Source organism: Bufo bufo, chromosome 2 (assembly GCF_905171765.1).
Source record: "Bufo bufo chromosome 2, aBufBuf1.1, whole genome shotgun sequence".
Classification (NCBI taxonomy): domain Eukaryota; kingdom Metazoa; phylum Chordata; class Amphibia; order Anura; family Bufonidae; genus Bufo; species Bufo bufo.
In genome coordinates, this window is record NC_053390.1 from 788653746 (window position 1) to 788669001 (window position 15256).

Sequence of the window (15256 nt, forward strand, 5' to 3'; positions counted from 1 at the left end):
ACACACCAGAGCCACAACTGAATGACTTGGCAGGAACCCTGGGGTTACTTATATAAACATGCGCAGTACTGCGACACAGCGCAGGCCAAGAAATAAATACTAAATACACATAATCCAGCAACAAAGCAATACAGAACAAGTGATGAGGAATGAGGGAGCGGGGGAGGAGTGGGTGAGAAGGCGAAAGATACAAAAAGGGGAGAGGGAGGTTAGGCTTCTTCTTCACCGATGTCCAGTCTGTCCAAGATGGAGTAGTCTCTAAGCCATAGGCACCAGGCCTCCTGGATTGTCCCAATAGTGTGAATACCAGGAAATAGCACCAAAGTATGTGCCAGGCTGTTCCTGGGCAAAAGAGATTTGGGGGAGATTTATCAAAACTGGTGCAAAATAAAACTGGCTGAGTTGCCCATAGCAACCAATCAGATTCCATCTTTCATTTTTCAGAGCTCCTTTGGTAAATGAAAGGAGGAATCTGATTGGTTGCCAGGGAATTTTTTTATAAATCTCCCCCTATGATTTCACATTCCTGGGCATCCACCAGACGCAGCGCAGAAGGGCACGTCCAAAACAGGCGCAAAGAGGTTTCCTCAGTGAATGGGCACCTGGGGCAGTTGCAGGCCTCCTGGGATAACCATCCATGACAAATATCTGACGCCTCCCATGCCATCTCCTTCCATGTCTTTGTGAGGGGGAGGAAAGCCTTTCTTCGTGACCTCTTATGTCTGGACTCCACGGCCTCCCACCGTGCTTTATAGTTAAGAAGAATTGAACTGAAGAACCAGGATCAGAAGGCCGGCTGAATGGTCAGGTGGGGGAAGGGACTACACAACAGATTACCCTGCCATTTATATAGGGCCATTCACACATGGAATTGGCCACAGCCTATGTATAAGCCAAGAAACACCAGTGGGACCAGATGGTGCTAAAATTTGACACCCTCCCCAAATAGAAACATTTTTTTAACTTATAAGGCTGCATTCACACATACGTGAAAACCCGTCCTGTTGAGTGCACGGCGTCATTGGTTGCTATGACGCCGTGCGCTTCGTGCCGCCGCTGTACAGTAAGACACCGTGCGCTTGTGCACTCAGCAGGACGGGTTTTCACGGACCGTGGTCCGTGAAAATCCATGTGTGTGAATGCGGCCTAAGGCCCCCTGCACACGGCCGTTTTTTTCCCCGTTTACTGGCCGTTTTTTGCGTTCCGTATACGGAACCATTCATTTCAATGGTTCCGCAATAAAAACAGAATGTACTCCGTATGCATTCCGTTTCCGTTCCGTTCTAACATAGAACATGTCCTATTTTTGCCCGCAAATCACGTTCCGTGGCTCCATTCAAGTCAATAGGTCCGCAAAAAAAATGGAACACATACGGAAATGCATCCGTATGTCTTCTGTTTCCGTTCCGTTTTTTGCTGAACCATCTATTGAAAATGTTATGTCCAGCCCAATTTTATCTATGTAATTACTGTATACTGTATATGCCATACGGAAAAACGGAACAGAAACGGAAACACAACGGAAACAAAAAACAGTACAACGGATCTGTGAAAAACGGATCGCAAAACACTGAAAAAGCCATACGGTCGTGTGCAATAGGCCTAACTTAGTGTTTAGCTATGATTCGGCTATAGATGAGCTCAGGAGAGGAGAGAGAGGGACTGGACAGCTCGCTATAGAACAGGGATGCTCAACCTGCGTCCCTCCAGCTGTTGCAAAACTACAACTCCCAGCATCCTTCGACAGCCTACAACTATTAGGGTATGCTGGGAGTTGTAGTTTCGCAACAGCTGGAGGGCCGCAGGTTGAGCATCCCTGGTATATACTGTGATACATAGAAGCCAAATGGTGCAACATTTTTAATTTGCAAAAATGCCTTTCAGCCACAACACATGGATATCAAAGGGCATTCCAGGATAGGTCATCAATATCAGATAGGTGGGGGTCTGACTCCCAGGACCCCCGCCGATCAGCTGTTCTGCAGCCTCTTCGTAGGCTAGTAACTTCATGTTCATCGGTCACATGACCTATTTGCAGCTCAGTCTCGTTCAAGTGAATGGGCCTGGATTGCAATACCAAGTACGGCCACTATACAATGTAGGGCGCTGTGATTGGTAAGCCGTGAGGAGGCCGCAATGCTCACTAGTATGCGGGGGTCTTTTTAAACAGCTGATCGTGGGGGTGCTGGGATAGTGATGACCTATCCTGAGCATAGGTCATCAATATCGAACACACGGAAAACCCCTTTAAGAAAAAAATCTCTGCCCAAAGGTCTCAACAGCCTTTAAAGAGAACCTGTTGCCTTTCCAGACACGTCTGCTTTAGTTCCTACTTGGATTCTCCATTAAGAATTGAAATAACAATCTTGGAGCATATTTTCCAAGAACCAAATCCAGATTTTCACCTGTAATAAAGAGATATTTTCATATCAGTGATGATACAGACGTCTATGTAACTATTTATCCACATGGGTAATGTGCTCCCTCTAGTGGAGCATCCATGCATTGCAGAGAAGAATTCGCTTAGGCCTCTTGCTAACGAATGTTTTTTTTTCCCGTTTACGTTCCATATACCGAACCATTCATTTGCAAAAAAAGGAAGGTACTCCGTATGCCTTCCATTTCTGTTCAAGGATAGAACATGTCCTATTATTGTCCGCATTATGGACAAGGATAGTACTGTTCTATCAGGGGCCAGCTGTTCCGTTCCGCAAAAAACGGAAAGCACACGGGCGCCATCCGTATTTTTTGCGGATTGCAAAATACTGAAAAATCCATACGGTCGTGTGCAGGAGGCCTTAGGCACAAGTTCCTTCTGGTCTCCCTCCACACAGGTACTTGGTGAAGCTTTTCGATATGTTTGCATTGAATTTGGAAAAATCTGCCGTTCTATGCAGTTAACGTAAAGCCCCAACTAGTGGTGAGCGAAGCGAGCTTCGAATGCTTATGGGGGTACTGTGGCAGCCAGTTTTAAGGGGGCGTTGTGGTTGGCTTAGTTATAGAGAGCACTGGAGCAGCAGAATTAGAGGGGTTATCTGGGTTGTGACGCGACCCCGGTTGGCGGCCACTTCCGGGATCACATGCTGTACATTTGGTACGTGATCCTAGACGGTGGTTAGAAACTGCAGTGCATGCGTGAGTCCGAATCTCTCATCACGGCTCTAGCTCGCTCATGCGCCGCAGGTTCTAACGCCAGGCAAAGATCACATGCCCAATGTACGGTGGCCACTGCAAAGGATCGCCGTGCAACTCTGAAAAAAAACCTTTAAGGAGACATTCACTTCAGTGGGACTGATCTGCAGTACCAGGCACGGCCATGGCGGTATATATGGCGCCGTATACAATGCACTTGCGGAAATGCCGATCGGAAGGTGTCCCAGGGGACAAACCTCAGGAATTGAATGTAGGTGGCCTATCCTAAGGAAAACCTCATTTACTGCAACAGGAAGGAGAAGTATAATGACCTTTCCTTGGGGAAAAAATAAATAAAAACTTTCCCAAAAAAGTCATCAGTAAAAAATATCTCGGAAAACCCCTGTTACCATTTGAAGGCGCGTCCCCGCAGTCTGACACCGCCCAATCAGTGGCGGCTGTGGTAGACACCCCCTGGTAACGCCCGGTTGTCAATTTACTCAGAAACCTGTAGTAATAATAATAGAGGAATGGCACAGCATTCAGTTAGAAGAAAATATGTTCTTGAATTACTAAAAGGGGAAGTTGTGACTAAACCAAAGATGTCAGGAGAGGTGTAACCATGGAAACAAGCAGTTTATAATGTGATGGAAAAATGAATCCAGCCAGCAAAGGAAGCAATATGGACAATCACAATACATTAGTAAGTGCCTTGTATTCATTTTCTCTACATGATAAATGCCACTTGCTGAAGTGAGACGACCCCTTTAAGTTTCAGTCCGCTGCCTGTTATCGGAGACTCAGAAGAAGTGGGGGAGGGGGGTCAGAGCTAGCTGAGACTGTGAGTCTGATAAAAGAAAGGCTTCTACACTGTGTCTGACTTCAAAAGAGCATACTGTCGTTCTGTAAGTGTGATTTATCACTGCTTATCTGTTCTGTGAGCGCCTGAGCATGAAAACAAACATATAGGGAAGTGAGATCTCAGCCGCAAACTACTGGCAGGTATTTCTCTCTGCTTGTGAGAGAAATACATCTAGCTGTGCAGTTCACACAGTAAATACTATGGCTGAAATAGACAGTAGGGAAGCACAATAAACACCTGTTTCTTCACAGTTATGATTGTACAAAGACGCACGGCCATCATGCAAACGTTTTTGTAGGCACGCTTGAAGAAGAGCCAATGCCCTGGTCCATGGTAGCACCGGATCACCTACCGTGGACAAAGGTGACGAGACCCTGAGCTATGGCACTTGTGGGCTTGAACATCGCCCCTGGAGTTGGGAGGTTCCCTCTGAGACCAGTAACAGTGTACATGGATTTATAGTATAGGCCCATCTCAGACATTGGTGGCATACCGCCAGGATGCAAACAGAAGAAAACGTTTATTCCAGCCTCCGGATAAAACAATGTAATCCTTTATTGAAAAACAGTCATAAAATCCAGGTATGCCAGACACATTGTGCACAGAAAAACGTGTTTCGGATGTAACGCATATCGCTAGGATGTCCCAGAGGTGGGACCCCCACTTATCTCTAGAGCAGAGAGGAGCACGCATGTTGGCCACCCTCTTTTCAATTCTATGGGTCTGCCGAAAATAGCCGAGACGGCGCCGACTCGGCTATTTCCGTCAGCCCCATATAAGTGAATGCAGCGGTGGCCGCCAGAGGTGGGACTCGCATCTATGAGATATTTGGGGCTTATACTTGTGATATGAGATGAGCCAACCCCTTTAAACAGCTATGTGCTTACTGTGCCTTTAAGAGACTGCAACCATTATGAGGATATGCCTTATACCTGTGTTAAAGGGGTTATCCAACCTCTAAAATGCCTCCCCATACGGCCGGGCAAATGACAGAGTTTATACTTACCTGGCTCTCCGGCACCCGCGTCGCTTCTGACACCGGCACGGCCGCCACTGCATCGCAGGTGACACAAGGGAGGCTAGTCCCTTTTCTGGCTGCCCCCCCGAATGTTTTCATCCGTGCAGCGGCCATGGGAGCGTTAGAAGCAACGCGGGCGCTGGGGAGCCAGGTAAGTATAATCTCTGTCAGGGGCCCGGCCATATGGGAGGCATTTTAAAGGTTGGATAACCCCTTTAACACAGGTATAAGGCATATCCTCTTAATGGTTGCAGTCTCTTAAAGGCACAGTAAGCACATTTAATGCACTTTTCACACAATACAAATGTATCAGACCATTGGGACCCCCACTGAAGGGGGGAATGCTCTCTGCGCGCCATTCACTTCCTATGAGCGCGCTGGAGGTAGGCGAACACACGATCGTGATATTTTTTGCTTGTTGCTGGGTTTTTTTGGGCTCACTTACCTTATTCTCACACCGGGAGTGAGGAAAGAAGGACGCGCAGCCGTACGTAGAAGAAATGTATGTACGGCTGCGTTCACATTGGCGTTCTAATTTGTGTTGCTCTCTTCCGTTATAGGCGGCGATCACAACTAATGTAACCAGTGGCTCACATGACGGACATGAACAACCACCAATTTACTATAATGGAGTCCATCAGGTTTCCATCAACTCAGCATTTTACTGGAAAAAATAGCGTAGCCTGCTGTACTACTTTTTTTTTTTTTTTTACATTTTTGACAGAATCTGCGACAAATGTGAACACAGCCTGACACGCTTCTGCCACGCTGACACAATTTGCGCCATTTTCACAGATTCACACATTCACTAACTCACCCACATAAAATATAGACAGAGAATCTCATTCATTGACTTCCAATTATAACATACTCCGTATTCATTTAATTATATTCCAAAAAATAAATCAAATTTCAAATAAAAGGGGGGGGGAAAGACGAGTAAAAACAGCGCCGTATGACCTGAAGAAATCCTCTGCAATGTCACCGCTTTTGGCTCTGCCCTTAAGCAAAATGGCCGCTCACATTCATTGCGCGCGTTCGCTTCATTCGACCCTTTGCCGATAATGGGAGTGATCACGTGCTCTTGCCTTCAGTGTTCTTGACCATTAATCCAAAATGGAGGCTCCGGCGAGGCGGTCACGTGTTATGACGTCAAGGCGGCGCAGCTCCGCCTCTTTGCCGGCAGTTGGTTGTGCGCAGGCGCTAGAGGCGTGGATTGTTCTGGCAGCGAGACATGGGGCAACACTCACCCAGGGCTGATCTCTAATTATCACCATCCTCCGCCGCTCCGCCCGTCCTGACAACATGGCTGCCCTGCTGGTGAGAGGCTGCCGGCCGAGGTCCTCCTGGGGAGCCGCCACCAGAGGTGAGGAGGAGGCCGGGGAGCCCTCAGTGTCAGCGCACACAGGCCTGGCTGTACCTGGACACACTGTCCTCCATACACGTACTGTATATACTGTCATGTCACATCTGAAGCCATATGTACGTAATATACAGTCATATGTCACACGTACTGTACACCTGCTGTATATACTGTACACCTCCTGTATATACCGTCATACACTGTACACCTGTATATACCGTCATACACTGTACACCTGTATATACTGTCATACACTGTACACCTGTATATACTGTCATACACTGTACACCTCCTGTATATACCGTCATACACTGTACACCTGTATATACCGTCATACACTGTACACCTGTATATACTGTCATACACTGTACACCTGTATATACTGTCATACACTGTACACCTGTATATACTGTCATACACTGTACACCACCTGTATATACTGTCATACACTGTACACCACCTGTATATACTGTCATACACTGTACACCACCTGTATATACTGTCATACACTGTACACCACCTGTATATACTGTCATACACTGTACACCTGTATATACTGTCATACACTGTACACCTGTATATACTGTCATACACTGTACACCTCCTGTATATACTGTCATACACTGTACACCTGCTGTATACTGTCATACACTGTACACCTGTATATACTGTCATACACTGTACACCTCCTGTATATACTGTCATACACTGTACACCACCTGTATATACTGTCATACACTGTACACCTCCTGTATATACTGTCATACACTGTACACCTCCTGTATATACTGTCATGCACTGTACACCTCCTGTATATACTGTCATACACTACTGCTGTATATACTGTCATACACTGTACACCTCCTGTATATACTGTCATACACTACTGCTGTATATACTGTCATACACTGTACACCTCCTGTATATACCGTCATACACTGTACACCTCCTGTATATACTGTATTACACTGTACACCTCCTGTATATTCTGTCATACACTGTACACCTGTATATACCGTCATACACTGTACACCTCCTGTATATACCGTCATACACTACTGCTGTATATACTGTCATACACTGTACACCTGCTGTATATACCGTCGTACACTGTACACCTGCTGTATATATACCGTCGTAGACTGTACGCCTGCTGTATATACCGTCGTAGACTGTACGCCTGCTGTATATACCTGTGATATAAACTGTCATACATGATACATACAAGTATATGTATGTAATATACACAGACATACATGACACATCTACCTGTATGAGATACACACGTGTAGATGTATGTCTGCACTAGACATACACAGAAGTCTTCCGGTTGCCTGCAGGACACGTACAGGAGCACATTGTCCTCTATATAGGATTTGCTGTGACTTCTGTGTCTGGACCAGTTGTCAGTTTTTGCGCGCGGGCCCTGTGCTCTCGGTCTTTGCGCGCGGGCCCTGTGCTCTCGGTCTTTGCGCGCGGGCCCTGTGCTCTCGGTCTTTGCGCGCGGGCCCTGTGCTCTCCAGCACAGTCCGCAGTGTGAGTGCACCTTTATAGTCAGTGGGGACCGGTCACATGAGCAGTTTTCCCGCACAGACCAATGGTCCTCCTTTGCAGGATGGAATTGGATGTACGAGGCCTGTGCTTGCATAACCTCATCACAGTCCCAGTGCATACTGGAATTACTTTTATTTGCTGGTGGAAACTGGTTGTGAACTGGTTAGTGTTGGCTTCTATATGATCTGTGTAATGCTTCTGGTAACTGGATGAAGATGGCGATGACTGGTGTAAGGTCAGATACCAGAACCATGAGAGAGTCCAGCGGGAAAACCAGTTGTAGGCTGATGGGAAGTTACAGGCCAGAAGCCTGAGTCTGCACCACTGAGACCCGAGACATCCCGATAGCATGTGTTCACAATGAAGTGTTGTTTGTTTGGGTATATATACCTCTAGATGAGATTTTAACCCATTCTGCCCCAATTTTTTTTATATATATATATTTTTTTAAATAAAAATATTTCCCCTGGAAAACCCTTTTTGAAAGCAATAACTATTTTACTTCGATCGGTTATTTAAATAATTTTAGTGTCTTGTGATTTTGGGGATACATGGGGCTTCGCCATTTTTATTTTAGTATTTTATTTTATTTTTTTTAACTTTTTTTTATGTTATCTTTTTCTATTTTCAGCAAAAAGTGCAATTACAATTTTCTTTTGAATCGTGCCCCCTTTCTGTTTGCTGGTGGTTGTCTTTTTATTTTTTATTTTTTTATTTTTTATTTTTTTGACTTGCTGGCAGTGACCTATTAGATTCTGCCTCTCTCTGAAATGACCTTTAAAAGAGAATGAAGTGAAGATTTGTCCCTTTAAGAGTAAAACGCTAACATTGTAAGAAGTAAATACCCCCAGCACCCGTGGTACTACAAGTACCAGAGAGCCTGGCACAAGCCTAGCTAATCACATGACTAAACCCCCCGCTAGTCGCCCGGCGGCAGAACATGTGCCACTAAACTGTGGCCCCCCGGGCTCCCTCATCTTCACACAAGAGCCCCTGGATACTGCAGCCTATCAGCGCTGTCCATCAAAACGCCTGCCACCCTAAACCCCGCCCACCCATCGGCGACAGCCTATCGCAATGCAGGAGTGCCAGATTAGCCAATCAGTGAGCAGAATCCAAAGTCTGTCGCCTGCATGTGACCGGACACCTGATTGGAGGATGAGGTTTTGTTGCTATGGTTGTGTGAAGCGCAATGTTTACTCGACCTGGAGTAGCAAGATGGCCGCGACTGAAAAAGCATGTGGTGGTCGGAGGCTTTGAAAATAAAAACATACAGAAAAACAACACGCGGGAACCCAAGCCACGCCCACCCGCTATGGCGGGTAGTGTGAGGGGCAGATCTTCATGCAGCGTGCGTCTGAGCAGCGGAGGGTCTACAAAGTCTTGTCGCCATTTTGCAATTCTAAGTCGCGTTGGCGACCATTTTGGAGCCCTGACTGTCCCCCGTGGAGCTCACAGTCTAAAGGCAGGGATGGCCAACCTGAGGCCCTCCAGCTGTTGCAAAACTACAACTCCCAGCATGCCTGGACAGCCTACTGCTATCAGCCAACAGCAGGGCATGGTGGGAGTTGTAGTTTTACAACAGCTGGAGAGACGCAGGTTGGCCATCCCTGGTCTAAGGTCTCTATCAGTATGTGGAGGAAACCGGAGGAAACCCAGGCAAACACGCAGATGTGGTCACCGGAGGGAAAGGGTCATGGGCTCCCGTTGATGCGTCTGGAGAGTGCAGGCTCGCCCGCTGGGTGTGATTTCCCCCCCCCCCCCCCCCCCCCCCCCCCAGAGAACAGATACTACAGCACAGATTGCTGGCAGTGATGGAGATCTGATTGATTCTGGCACGCACTGGAGATGGCTGGCGTCTCCTATCCTGAAGTCGCTCCAGTCTGCCCATTACTGCCGTTATATATATATATATAGTAGTCATTTCACCTCGTTTAGGTCTTACGGGTTGTCATGTGACTTTAGTGTTTGGTGCTTCTGCCCAGATGGATTATAGCGATACACGGTTTTCCTATGACGCGTCCTCTACAGGGATGCTGGGGACCTACTTCACTATGTCGCATGCATTGATGTGTGGTATGCTTGGTAGTGTGGCATTCACTAGAATTGTGCTGAGCTGCAGTACCTGACATAGCCCATGGAAAAGAGGGGCGCTTTTCCTATTTAAAAAAAGAAAATAATATTTTTTTATTTTTTATTTTTTTGTAATCTCATACAATCCTTTTAACCCCGCTGCTGACATATTTGTAGTGATCATTGATTGCCTTGTTTTCTCTTACAGGTCTTTTCCCGGATCGGGGTTGTCTCGGTTGCACTTCGTTACGGTTGATAAATGTTAGGTAAGAGTATATTGTCTACTCTCCCAGAGATTTACCGTTCTGGTTATCTCAAGGTAAAAAAAATATAAACTCCTTCGCGCCCCCGGACGTAACTGTGGGTCCCAGGTGCAGGAGCTGAGCTCGCTCCATACTTGGCGGGTGCCGACTGTGTAGGACAGCCGACACCCAACCACAGTGACTGAGATCTGAGAAAACACGAGTAAGTGAACGTGATAAAAACGCACGCAGGACTTAACAGGCAGTGCGCAGAAATGAAAACTGGCCTGGTCACAAAGGGTTAAATGTCTTGTGACGAACTTTAGGGTACGTTAACACTTGCGGCAGAGGATCCGGCAATCCGGACGCAAACTGATGGCATTTGTCAGACGGATGCGGATCTGTCTGACAAATGCATTGCAATACCGGATCCGTCTCTCCGGTGTCATCGGTATTAATATATATATATATTTTTTTCGGATCCGTTTTGCCGGAACACTTAATGCCGGATCTGGCACTAATACATTTCAATGTAAATCAATGCCGGATCCGGCATTCTGGCAAGTGTTCAGTATTTTTGGCCGGAGAGAAAACTGAAGCATGCTGCGGTATTTTCCCAGTCCAAAAAACGTAAGAGGGACTGAACTGATGCATCCTGAACGGATGGCTCTCCATTCAGAGTGCATTAGGATAAAACTCCGTTTTTTTCCGGTATTGAGTCCCTGTGACGGAACTGAATACAGGAAAACAAAAAACGCTAGTGTGAAAGTACCCTAAATGTGTCATTAGACATTTGACAAACCTCAGCCAAAGCCGCCTATTAGGCCTCATACACACGACCAGCCGTGTACATCCCATGTTTGCCCCTTCCGCGCGTCCTGCCCTACGTTAGAAATGCCTATTCTAGTCCGCAAAGCGCACAAGAATAAGACAGGTTCTGTTTTTTTTTGCGGGGCCGCGGAACGGACATACGGATGCAGACAGCAAATCCCGGTGGGGGTGAGTAGCACTGCATGCTTAAATGAGGTGCAATATTGTCTACATTCAAGTCTGTGAATGAAAACTTGCTGGCTGCATCACCCAACGTAATGGGGTCGTCTTCTCCGCATACATGTGGGACCCCAAGGAAGGACCCTCTACCGATCAGATGTGTATGTCTGAGATTAAAACACTCCCTTAAAGGGGGTTTTCCCATCTCAGACGATGGGGGTTTATCTTTAGGATATGCTCCCACCTCTGGGACCCGCACCTACACTGTGTACGCAACCCCGAAAGTTGTGTTGGACATACTGCGCATGCGCAGCCGCCCTACATTAATTTCTATGGGGCCCCCAAAATAGAGCACTGGCTCGGCTATTTCCATCGGCCCCATAGAAATGAATAGGAGCAGTGGCTGCGCAAGCGAGGTGCGCTCCCATTCACTACTACGGGGAGAACGCTTGGTGGTGACCGGACCCTTGAAAATCCAGGGTCCTCCAGCCACCGTCTTCTCTGCTTCGGTGTAGGTGTGCGTCACTGAGGTGGGACCCACACCGATCAGAGAATGGGGGCATAACCTAGCGATATGTCCCCATTGTCTCAGACGGGAATACACCTTTAGCTATGACTTGGGCACAGGGGATTCTGAGCTCTGTCTTCTACTCTAATATACTGAAAATGAAATGTGAACAGCAGTTCATGTCCTGCTTTCCTCCACAGAGTAGTACTCCCATCATGCCCATACATCTATTAAAGGGGCTATCTTGTGAATCATCTTCATGCAAAAATGTGTAAGAAGATATCAAAGTATTTTTACACTGTGGCCAGCATAATAAATGTTTTACTTGCGTGTGCTCCCCTTCGGAGATGCTGGAGCTGGGCTCTGGACAGTATTAGTCTCCTTCTCCCTCTGGCAGCTGTATAGACCCTTCTTACTTCCAGGAGTCCTCTGTTTTACTGCAGAGGCTCCAGTCCTTCTCTGACTAGCAGAAAGCTGTCCGGCTGCCCTGCAGTGAGCAAAGGATCACTATGGCTGTGGGGAGTGACTGAGCATGCGTGTCCACCAACAGCCAGCTCATTAGGTGGACGTGCTCTTTGCCTGTACACTATGAATGCCACGTGATGCCATAAAATTTGTACCTTGCATTACATCTCCATCTTTCTTTTGCCGCCAGGACTTCGCACTTTCGCAGCAGCACTGCCGCCTCTCCAGTTTACATTTCACTAAGAGACGGGAATAGCGGGTTCTCATGGACTAATGGACCTGAAAGAACCTATTTTGGAGTCCACAATTCAGCGCCAGCATGGAGAGGAGCGGCCAGCAGTCTGGGACCCCACTACTCATCCGTCCGCGGGTTGCACTCTTCAAGGCCCCTATTTGACGACTCTGTGGTCGAAAAATCACTGAAGTCTTTGAAGGACAAAAATAAAAAGCTGGAAGAAGGCGGCCCCGTGTACAGTCCCAACACGGAGGTGGCGACCGTCAAGAGGTCCATAAGACAGTGGGTTATAGATGAGCTAAAGCACTATTATCATGGCTTCCGCCTTCTCTGGATCGACACCAAAATTGCAGCCAGAATGTTGTGGACCATCCTCAATGGGAATCCTTTATCCAGACGGGAGAGGAGACAGGTAAGAAGGAAGGGCCGGGAGGTTCTGGACTCTGCATCCTGCTTTCCCAAGGCTCTGAATGGCAGATATGAGAAAACGGGGAGCGGTAATGGCAGCCATATTGGATCTGGTAAATGTTCGTATTTGCAGTGCAGCTCCATCCCTCCTTAGTTCTGTGTGCTGGGCATTTGCAACAAGTGGGACAGGCTCAGTAGTCTGGGACGCTGGTGCAAATACAGTATCTTCTCTATATTACTATATAGTGGCTCTACGCCATGTTTTCTTTTCATTGCTTTGTGGCAGGTTGCTGCAAAGCGTCCAGCTACAATGACACCGTAATTATCCAGCCTGCGCTGGTCAGATTATAAGCTCTTTACATCCAGTGCATTTCCACCCAGTTTCCACATTATCCATCGTTCGTCTCCGAAATAGGCGCCGCTGATCACTCGTATACGTTAGACAAGTTAAAGAGGACTTGTCCGCGCTCTCTGGTTCAGTAAATACTTTAATTTCATCCAGGAAATAACAGTTCTGGAGCATCTTTTGTTAGTGCTCTGCATTATGTCGTCCCTCTGTTATTCCTCCTGGTTATTTATGAATACATTGACACTGGGTGTTACCATTGTACAGGGCCTTGTCCGTACACAGTCAGCACTGACTGATCAATGGCAAAGGGACACACCCCAACTGGTGTCCATTTACTTATACATTGCCAGGAGGAATGACAGAGTTACAGTGCTTTCGGAAGTCTTCAGACCCTTTCCCTTTTTTTTTTTTCCTCTTGTGCTAAAATAAAAATTTGGGGACATTCTGCCGTTGTTCTCTGCAGATCCTCTCAAGCTCTGTCAGGTTGGATATGGGGACCTTCGGTGGAAAGTCATTTTCAGGTTTCTCCAGAGATGTTTGATTGGATTCAAGTCAGGGCTGTGTCTGGGCCCCTCAAGGACATTCACAGAGTTGTCCCTAAGCCGCCTTGGCTGTGTGCTTAGGGTCATTGTCTTGTTGGAAGGTGAACCTTCGGCCCAGTCTGAGGTTCAGAGCGCTCTGGATCAGGTTTTTATTAAAAATATGTCTGCTTTTTGTGCCATTCAGCTTTCCCTCAACCCTCACCAGTCGGCCTGTCCTAGCCGCTGAAAAACACCCCACAGTACGATGCTGCCACCACCATGCTTCACTGCAGGGATAGTACTGGGCAGGTGATGAGCAGTCTCTTGTTTCCTTCAGACATGTTGCTTAGAACCGAGGCCAAAAAGTAAAATCTTGGTTTCCTCAGACCAGAGAATCTTGTTTCTCACAGTCTGAGAATCCTTTAGGTGATTTTATTTTATTTTTTGCAAACTTTTATAAGGAGAGGCTTCTTTTTTGTTCGCTCTGCCATAAAGGGCAGATTGGTGGAGTTCTACAGAGATGGTGGACCTTCTGAAAGTTTCCCTTATCTGCACACAGGATCTTTGAGGGTCAGCTAGACTGACCATTGGGTTCTTGGTCACCTCTCTTACCAGAGCCCTTCTCTGCCGATTAGTTTGGAGTGACCCGCTCTAGGAAGAGTCCTGGTTGTTCCAAACTTCTTCCATTTAAAAATGATGGAGGCCACTGTGCTCTTGGGAACTTTCAGTGCATCAGAAATTTCTTGTCCCCTTCTCCAGATCTGTGCCTCCACACAATCCTGTCTCTGAGCTCTACAGGCAGTTATTTCCTCCTCTTAGCTTGGTTTTTGCTCCTCTGATATGCCTTGTCAGCTGGGAGACCTTATATAGACAGGGCTGTATCTTTCCAAATCATGTCCAATCAACTGAATGTCCCACAGGTAATTCCATTTAAGGTGTAGAAACATCTCAAAGATGATGAAGAGAAGTAGGAGGTCCCCAGTGCTAAGGGTCGACGATCACAAGAAACTCACCCCCCCCCCCCCTGCAGCGCCCTTGAAAAGAACTGGGCGGTCATTCACACATGTGCTTGGTCGGAACGGAGGTAGGTGAACGCTGTACACGGCTAGCTCCAGAACTCCCATAGAAATGAATAGAGCAGCTGCTCACTGTTCAGGGGAGCTGCAGAGGGTACGGGGCCCCCGTTCTTGTGATCAGTGGGGGTCCCAACTTTAACCAACCGGAATACTCCTTTAAATCCATGGGAAATGTTAGTTTTACCTTTTTTAATAAATTTGCAAACATTTTTAAAATTGTGTTTTTTCTTTTTTTTAAGGGGGATGGAGTGCAAAATTGATGGGGAAACATGATTTAGATTGATATAAATAAATATATATTTTAGCATAAGGCCGCAACATAACAAACTGAAAAGGTGAGAGGGTGCGAAGACTTTCCCAATGCACCATATAAGAAACCACGCTCCAGAATTGTCATTTCATGGGGAATGCAGTTCTTTAGTAACAGATTTAAGGAGAGGTGACGGGTCCTCTTTAAATC

The 15256-nt window shown here is 46.8% G+C and overlaps 1 protein-coding gene across 4 annotated transcripts in view; it reads left to right on the forward strand.

Moving 5' to 3' along the window:
* Positions 1–6212: 6212 nt before the first annotated feature.
* LETM1 (leucine zipper and EF-hand containing transmembrane protein 1) overlaps positions 6213–15256 on the forward strand; it is a 55848-nt gene continuing 46804 nt past the window's right edge. For all 4 annotated transcript variants that reach the window (XR_005776412.1, XR_005776413.1, XM_040419223.1 and 1 more), the window contains exons 1-3: positions 6213–6378; positions 10211–10268; positions 12398–12854. Coding sequence is in view for 2 of the 4 variants with exons in the window: in XM_040419223.1 (XP_040275157.1) it covers positions 6318–6378; positions 10211–10268; positions 12398–12854 (576 nt within the window). In the remaining 2 variants the exon portion in view is untranslated. The remainder of the gene's footprint in view (positions 6379–10210; positions 10269–12397; positions 12855–15256) is intronic.